Raw genomic sequence first — 9,249 nt, 5'->3', positions numbered from 1 at the left:
TTTCTATTCTTAAATCTTAAGTATAATTTGAAGGCGTGCATGGGGTTCATCATGTTTGTTCTTCTGTTCATACTATTGTAAAGTGGCCTTTTGCCAGTCTGCCTCTTTGTTGGACATTCTGTGCAATTAATTCTGAGATCGGCACACCTTATCTTGCCAAGAGGTCATGATATATCTAGCAAATTTTAAATACCCCCTCAAATTCGTTGATCATTGACCAGGGCCACATTTTATATTCACAATGCTAGAGTTAATTTTTATGTGCAAGGAGAAAAATCGATCTAAAACTGAACCAGGCTTGATACCTTGTTAGGAGGGAGCAATTTGTAGGCCAATAGATGTACGTAACAGCTGTCGTATTCCTAATACAATACAGAAATATCGAGCGACTCTAATACAAACTTGACGTGGCCCAGTGGATTTCTTGATTCTCGGTTGCTTTAATGTATAGAGCTGATAGCTCTATTACCAAACGAAGTGTAAGCTGTAAACACAGCTTGCCTAAACTTATCTGTTTTTTTAAGTTGTCATGGGAGTCAAATGTATATAAAAACTAGAGGATACCCTGCGCGTTGCTGCGGGAATCGATTTTAATATATTTCGAGTGATTTGATTGTATGAAACATGAATAGTTGAATTAATAATATATGAACTAAAACTAAAAATATTTATTATATGTTGTACTCCCTCCGTCCGGAAATACTTGTCATCAAAATGGATAAAAGGGGATGTATCTAGACGTATTTTAGTTCTAGATACGTCTCTTTTTATCCATTTTGATGACAAGTATTTTCGGACGGATGGAGTATTTGATTATTGTGTATTTGAAAATATTTATTGAATATAAGTGACATAATATAATGGAAAACTTTTCCCATTCATGTTGAGTGGACCTTTGATTAGGTGGCATGTGTGGTGAGATGAATGTGTGCATGAGATCAATTAATAATGGAAAACTTATTCTTGCATGTTAGATAATAGAGGTAGTGGGGATCAACTATTTAGGTATATAGGATGGGAACTACTAGGCATCAGACTACTGATGCTTCTTATCTATCAGACCAGTCCACGACCATTGGATCAGATGCATGTTGGTCGTCAGATTAGCTACTAGTAAACTCCCTCGCGTGACTTATGGATTGTGGCGTTAATTTACAGGTGCATCACGTGATTTATGGATCAGATGCATGAACCCGGTGGTACTTATTGCTTTTCAAGGATGGGCCTGGTTGTTTGTTCCCTTCTTCCGAGAATTGTGCTTCCAAGAATTAGTGGAAAACAAATCCTAACCAAGCTTTGTTTCCCAGTATTACACAAGCTCCGTATCATAACCATAATTAGTGGAAACAAATCATATCATGACCATAATTTGTTTCCTGCTTCCGTAAATTGTGCTTCCAATAATTATGCTTCCGAGCATTGTTTCCGAAAATCGTTTGTTATCCATGTTTACGGGAGATAATGTGCATCTTTATGCCATGGTAGCATTCTTTTAAACGTTGGAAGCATATTTCTGAGACATATTTTTATGCAACGACAACATAGCTTTCTTTGTGGTGCGGCAGAAAAAAATTATTCAACGGAAGGGTTTAATATATGTTGTATTTTTATTAGGACATGGAAATAATTTTTTGCTGTAAAGTAAGTATTTTTCTTGTATAATGAAAACATTTTCTTTGCAAAGAAATCATCAGCAAGCACAACAAGAATGATCAAGCCTTGAAAACAATTCTTAAGATATCCCAGAAGTATTACAATTCCTTTTTGCAACTAAATAAAAGACTATTACAACAACACTTTTTACAAGCTGGTCATGGACAAGATCCACAGTGCCACGAGTTCTCCGTTGTTCCAGTACAACCGACAACTTAGAGTGGTGACTGGTTTGTCTCAGTTACATCTCACTCAACGTCATTGCAAGGCATCTTGCGGACAACAAAGCGCATTTGGAATTGGGTGCAGGTGTCTGTACATTAGAAGCATTCGGTGAGAAAGAAGAAAGCACACACTGATAGATGTACAAAAATATTTTTACCAATAGAAGTGGCACTGGTTGAAGCACATTATAGTAGTGGTTGAAGCAAATATATATGGCTGCTAATGATTCCATCAAAATGATTTTACAATGAAATAAGCATACACTGACAATGCTTGAAGCAAAATTCGCTATATCATAGAAACAAAGGTAAGAAATAAAGGTAGGAAGCATGGCTACTAGGAGGCATCAACTTCATTATATCGTAGCATATATCAAACACACTGGAAACATGGTTTTCTTTTGAATTGATAGCATGATTGGATGCAGAAAGTTGTGTTTCGCAATAAGTTAAGAACATACAATTAATTAGCTAATATTAAAATAGTCTGTTGTCAATATAACCAGAAACATGTATGACAATGAACTATTTCCATGAAAAAAACTATTTTTTCAACCTAATTGTGGACTACTGACACAATCTATCTGGACTGAAGTACAATACTTTGAAAGCATGTATATTTGCAATCATCAATTTCATGTTGTCTAACATAAAACAAGAGTATAAAAAAAATGGAAGCATGGTTCAAATACTAGAAACATATAGATACTTGCACATATGATACCGAAGCACTCGTATGTGATACAAAATCAAAGGAAGCACGTAGAAAATGCATTGCATATGTACCAACGAAGCACGAAATTACCACTTGACTGCAGAGCTAGTCGTGTTGAGGTGCCGGTTGCATCCATGGCAGGACGTATCAGAGACGATGTCAACTCGAACAAGGGAACCATGTAGAGGGATGTCACGGAAGAGTAGCGTCGGGCGAGGTCACGGTGGAGGACATGATCCGTCGTTCTGAAGGGCCGCACAATATGCAACCTGCAATAGCGAACATATCTGGCAGAATTGGTGAGCCTTCCCAACGCGTTGTGTGCCTCCCAGCCGCTGGTGAAGGGCATGCGGTCGCCTCTGTCAATGGCGATGTTGCCATGCCGTGGAACTAGGACCAGTGGAGAAGGAGGTGTGGCATGAAGGAGGCGCAGCAGTGGGAGAACATCAGGGGGCCTCGGTCATCGGTGGCATGATGGAGAGCCAGATCTGGAGCGGTTTGGGAGGAAATTGGCCGAACTGGAGGGAGGGAGGTGGGGATTTTGCGGGAGGATCGGGTGTGCCGATTATTTGTGCGGGAGTAATGGTGGTTGGAACCTACAGGATATGTTTGAAGCTTGTCTTGGCCATGCGATCAAATGAAATCAACGGAGGAGCAGCGGTCTGACGATTGGAAAGAGATCAGACGTCTGTCTATAAGTGTTTCCCATATAGGATTCTAACTATTTAGTTCTGATGTCTGTTCAGAATTATGAGAAAATGACTCCCAAGTGCCATACAGGAACCCAGAGCATAGCTGAAAATGCATACCAGGGATCTTGTAAAATTTAAAAACATCTTCCTTTCACAAAGTATTAACATGTCTGTAGAGCAAGCAGAGTAGACGAAGTTACTATATGTTTGGTTCCACTTAATCTCCTAATTTGCTTCGTCTTGATCAGGAAAATGCCATAGCACATCCGAGCACAGAAGCCGAAGCCGAAGCGCCTACAATGAATGTGATTCAATATTATACTTCTCCTCCGATTTCAGCAAATTCAGCCTCAGTTCATACCGAGATATCGTTCTCCCCTCCGGCACCAGAGGAAATTAACTCACATGGTGGCAGTGCAATTTCTAGTGGTGAGCCATACTTCAGTCGTAATGATTTGTTGAATGCATATGGACGAACTGCGAGCTTCTCTTAGAATATGCTATACTCCAGTGAGCTAAATATGTAGCTTTATACCCTGTCGATTGGACTCTCCGACAGCATGATATCATAATCTTTGCAGACTTTACTGATGTACTTCTTTTACTACTGTATATTGGATCGGTCATTGTGCAGATACTGGCGGCTCTAGTCTGGAAGAGTTCTGGGTGCATCTATTGGAGTCATCTATGAAAAAGGATACTGCTTGTGGTGGGGCTTCTGGACAGAGCTACAATATTTCATTGTACTTCTACAGAAAGTGTAATTTTTCTCATTATATATTACAGGTGCATCCGTGGCATTTAGTCAGCAGATTAAATGCGGAATGAAGGATTCTGGAAATGACACGGACTCTACAAATAATGTAAGCGAGTTGCTATGACCTATTTAAGTTATTAAATTGCAATACTAGTATACAGCATAACGAAAATTGTGTGCGGTAATACTACATTGCTAAATGAAATGTTGTTTTTGTCCTTAGTTGATTGGTATTTAGTTTCATCTTCCATGTCAAAGACCCAAAGTAGTTGGACCCTGCGCAAGCGGGAGCTACGTGCACCGGACTGCCCTTTTTTCCATGTAAAATTTAGAATACCATACCTGGTAATGCTTGGTCTGGAAGTTAAAAAGTGCACTAACTTCTCTCAACCTCCTTTGTAATACTGATGGTATTCTATATGTATGTTATTTTTTTGTGAATCTGTAAGGTTTAACTCCTGTGGGCCGATAAGTCTTCTGTCCCGCCACAGTATTTTTTTTTGTGTATTTACCTCTATAAATTGTCCACTATCTTGTTTGGGACTTGAGAAATTTTTTGTAAGATAATTTTTGGGGAACGACAACGTTGCAACTGTGCTATGGCTGGAGCCCGCGCAGTGGCTTCCAATTCTGAGTGATATCACTATGCACACCATCACCGGGTGGCTGCATGGTGATCATGCGGTGCGGATCTGGTCGTGCCGTCTGCCCTGTTACAATTTAGGATTTTGTCATTGCAGGATCCCTGGTAATTTCTGAAGATTTTTTTTTTGTTATTTTTGTAACCTTTGGCGTCTATGGAGATCGTTCTATGTGATTGAATATTTTTCATTAATTCCATACCCACTCACATCATGGAAAGTCAGCTACTTCATCATAATAAGGCAGTCTGTTAGTTTCACCACTTAATTTGATACCCGAAGCTTATCTAATTATCCTACTAATTATGCCCTCAATCAGGTACATGCGAACCACGCTGGAGCTCTGGAACATCAACTAGACCAATCTCAATACCCTTTAACATCAGATCTCGATTCTCAGTCACAGCAATTTGCAACTTCTTTGCGGAGAACTCCAGTGGATGGTGACATTCCTAATGATGTGCCTGCTAGAGAGAACAGTCTCGGACTGTGGAAGTACTTGGATGATGACAGTCCTTGTCTAGGTGATAATATAGTGAGCACTGAAAAAATCTTCAACATCACTGATTTCTCCCCAGAATGGGCTTGTTCCACAGAGCATACCAAGGTTTGTCCCTTTCATGTTCTACTGAACTATCATTCTTTCTTGTTTTACTGTATTTGTGCATGGTCATTCCATTTCCAACTGTTCAGTTCGATGGAAATGTTCCACCATGTCTTCACCTGATACCAGTTACGAAAAATAATTCCTCTCGGGAGGTATATGGGTAAGGTGTGGGTGCGTTCATATGGGTGACTGTATGTGAGCATCTGGATTTGTACTGTGTTTCTCCAAAAAAATAAATCTATCAGGTACTTCTGGTAGGACAGTCACTTTCGTAAAATGCAATGTAGTGAATGGACGCACATTGGCACATATATAATGTACTGTATAGAACAGTTTGCTTGCTGAATTGTAATATACATGTTTGTAAATTGTAATATTCTACTCCCTCCGTCCGGAAATACTTGTCATCAAAATAAATAAAAGGGGATGTATGTAGATGTATTTTAGTTCTAGATACATCCCTTTTTGTCCATTTTGATGACAAGTATTTTCGGACGGACGGAGTATCAAATTGCAAAATTATTGACAGCTGCTGAATTGTAGATCTTGGTGATCGGGCATTACTATGAGCAATACAAGCATCTGGCTGGTTCCAATATTTACGGTATCTTTGGTGATAACTGTGTTGCCGCAAACATGGTCCAAACTGGTGTTTACCGTTTCATGGTTGGACCACATACAGCTGGACGAGTGGATTTTTATTTGACTTTGGATGGGAAAACACCAATCTCTGAGGTTTTGAATTTTGAGTATCGTAGTGTGCCTGGAAGTTCATTGCATAGTGAGTTGAAGCCGCTGGAAGATGAGTACACAAAGTCAAAGCTTCAAATGCAGATGAGACTAGCTCGTTTGCTGTTTGTGACAAACAAGAAAAAGATAGCACCAAAGCTTCTCGTGGAAGGCAGCAAAGTTTCCAATCTCATATTGGCATCACCAGAGAAGGAATGGATGGATCTGTGGAAAATTGCTGGCGATTCTGAAGGCAAATCTGTTCATGCTACTGAAGACTTGCTTGAATTAGTTTTACGGAATAGATTGCAAGAATGGCTTCTGGAAAGAGTAATTGGAGGCCATAAATCAACTGGTCGTGATGATCTAGGACAAGGACCTATCCATCTGTGTTCTTTCCTAGGCTATACTTGGGCTATCCGCTTGTTTTCTGTGTCCGGATTCTCCTTGGACTTCCGTGATTCTTCTGGTTGGACTGCTTTACACTGGGCCGCATACTACGGAAGGTATCTTCCATTTTCTGTTATATATATCCTTCCTTTCGCTGATCACGGAATTTGGAAAAATGAGAGCAAAAGTCATTTTCAATGTGAGTAGTGGGCCTGGCAACTGTGACGTGTTTGTGTGATTTGCAAGTCAAACTTCATTGGACCTAACTGACAAAAAACTAATATTGACCGTCAGAAATGAGCCATATATTGTTTTCAACAACCTTCTAGATTTGGAAAACTCAGAAAATAATCTCATCAACAGTCTTAGATGGTGATCTTAGACAACACTCCAGATTTGTTTTACTTTAGGTGACTAGTAATTTCTGATCTCGGAAACATTATCTGTTGGAATAAATTGCTTCATATATGTTCATGAATTATGACGATATTGTTACTCATTTTTTTGCTAAACTTTTGCCAGGGAAAAAATGGTTGCTGCTCTGTTATCTGCTGGAGCAAATCCAAGCTTGGTTACGGATCCTACTGCAGTGTCCCCAGGTGGATGCACTCCTGCTGATCTGGCAGCAAGACAAGGTTATGTGGGCTTAGCTGCATATCTTGCTGAGAAAGGATTGACTGCACATTTTGAATCAATGTCACTGTCCAAGGGTACTAAGCAATCACCATCAAGGACGAAACTAACAAAAGTACACAGCGAGAAGTTTGAGAACCTTACTGAACAAGAAGTTTGCTTAAAAGAATCTTTAGCGGCCTATCGAAATGCTGCTGACGCTGCCAGTAATATCCAAGCTGCACTTCGCGATAGAACTCTTAAACTCCAAACAAAAGCAATACTTTTGGCCAATCCTGAGATGCAAGCAACTGCGATAGTTGCTGCTATGAGGATTCAGCATGCATTCCGGAACTACAACAGAAAAAAAGAGATGAGAGCTGCTGCACGAATACAAAATCATTTCCGCACGTGGAAGGTCAGAAGGAACTTTACGAACATGCGAAGACAAGCTATCAGAATACAAGTAAGTTGCAGGTTGCTGTTGCTTGTTTTGATTTGTTGCCTTCTCTGGGGGATTTATTGCATAAGTATATGCCATACCGATGAAGCACCTTTTTATATATATATCCATTGTGCCGGAAGAACAGGGTGATGGGCTGATGGCACTTGACAGTCATCATTAGAAAGCAAATTGGAAGTTATTTTTCTATGTTGTTACGTGCAAAGTAGATATTTTAATGATTGTAACATAACCCCCAGGCTGCATACCGAGGCCATCAAGTGAGACGTCAGTACCGCAAGGTAATATGGTCTGTTGGAGTCGTGGAGAAAGCTATTTTGCGATGGAGAAAAAAGAGAAAAGGCTTGCGCGGCATTGCAAATGGAATGCCAGTAGAAATGACAGTGGATATAGAAGCTGCAAGCACTGCAGAAGAAGGTTTCTTCCAGGCCAGCCGGCAACAAGCGGAGGACAGGTTTAATAGATCAGTGGTACGTGTTCAGGCTCTGTTTCGTTGTCATCGGGCACAGCACGAGTACCGGAGGATGAGGATTGCTCATGAGGAGGCCAAGGTATGTATTTTACTCTCCAATACTGGTCTACGTGTATCATTGGGTAGATGACATGACAGAGCTTGTGAGATGGTTAGTGTGATATCTAAATCGTAAATGAAGCAAGTTTAATACTCCCTCCGATCCGAATTAATTGACGCAGCCTCTATACAATGTCTCCCTCCGTTCTGAATTAATTGACGCAGCCTCTATACAATCAGACTGTTGCCGTGATTGCTGCTTTTAGGCCAACTCCACCGCGCGACCCCAAACCGTCCGCGCGCGTCCGTTTGAAGCAAAAGTTGGCCCAACGCTATACCTCAAACGGACAAAGTTGTCCGCATGCGTCCGTTTCGGTCCGCCCCGACCCCAAACCTGGAGCATCTTTGCGCGACCAATGCTCCCAAGCGGACAGAAAAAGGCGCTCTCGACCGCTGCTCTCGTCCGTCCTGTGTCCGCCTGGTCCCACAAAAGAGTGACTGAACCGCACGAGCTGGGTCCCTGCCTCGATCCCGGCCGCCGCACGCGTCGCCAGTGCACAGCGCCGCGGAGCCGCCGTTCCCTGCCTGGATCGAGCCGCATGGCGAGGTGGGCGAGGCAGCTGCAGCGAGGTGAGGCGAGGCGGAGCAGGGCGAGCTGCGTCACCAGGAGGAGCTCGAGGCGGGGTGGCGAGCGTGGGGTGGCGCACGAGCAGCAAGGACGGCGAGCTAGGGGCGGCGTCTGCATGCTCGTGGTGGAGGTAGGCCAGCGCGGAGGCCACGCCGGTGGCGCCATGGCAGGGCCGGGGAGGAGGCGTCGAAGAGCGTCCTTGTAAGAGAACTCCCAGGGTGACCGCGCCATGGCCGCCGCCGCCGCCATGGCGTCGCGCTTCCTGGCCTTGGCGCGGCGTGTGAGCGCCCAGAGCGCGAAGCCCGCGAACGACGCAGCCACGACTGCCCCCGCCGTCACGGCGCCGGCCACGGACAACGAGCAACAAGGAAGGCGAGCTGGGGGCGGCGTCTGCGTACTTCCGGTGTGCGAGCAACAAAGGGCTTCGAAGAAGTAGGTTGCGGCGAGGCGGGGCGGAGGAGCTCGAGGCAGGGCGGCAAGCTCGGCGAGGGCGCCGCTCGGGGCGCCGACGAGGTGGGTCGGGGCTGCTGCAGGGCGGCGAGTTGCTGCACTGGCGCGGCATCGGCAGGGTGCGCGGGGCGAGCTGCTGCAGGGCGGCGAGCTGCTGCGCGGGCGTGGCGCGGCGGC

General features: G+C 43.5%; 1 protein-coding gene across 1 annotated transcript in view; it reads left to right on the top strand.

Annotated features, from left to right (window-relative positions):
• Positions 1-9,249, top strand: part of LOC119363561 (calmodulin-binding transcription activator CBT-like) — a 13,832-nt gene that overhangs the window by 3,391 nt on the left and 1,192 nt on the right. The window contains exons 6-12 of the mRNA XM_037628935.1: positions 3,533-3,713; positions 3,919-3,993; positions 4,071-4,147; positions 5,002-5,289; positions 5,833-6,524; positions 6,931-7,486; positions 7,723-8,034. Coding sequence (XP_037484832.1) covers positions 3,533-3,713; positions 3,919-3,993; positions 4,071-4,147; positions 5,002-5,289; positions 5,833-6,524; positions 6,931-7,486; positions 7,723-8,034 — 2,181 coding nt within the window. The remainder of the gene's footprint in view (positions 1-3,532; positions 3,714-3,918; positions 3,994-4,070; positions 4,148-5,001; positions 5,290-5,832; positions 6,525-6,930; positions 7,487-7,722; positions 8,035-9,249) is intronic.

This window comes from Triticum dicoccoides, chromosome 2B (genome assembly GCF_002162155.2).
Source record: "Triticum dicoccoides isolate Atlit2015 ecotype Zavitan chromosome 2B, WEW_v2.0, whole genome shotgun sequence".
Lineage (NCBI taxonomy): Eukaryota > Viridiplantae > Streptophyta > Magnoliopsida > Poales > Poaceae > Triticum > Triticum dicoccoides.
Note: the sequence above shows the minus strand (reverse complement) of the source record. Positions and strands in the feature narration are given on the sequence as shown.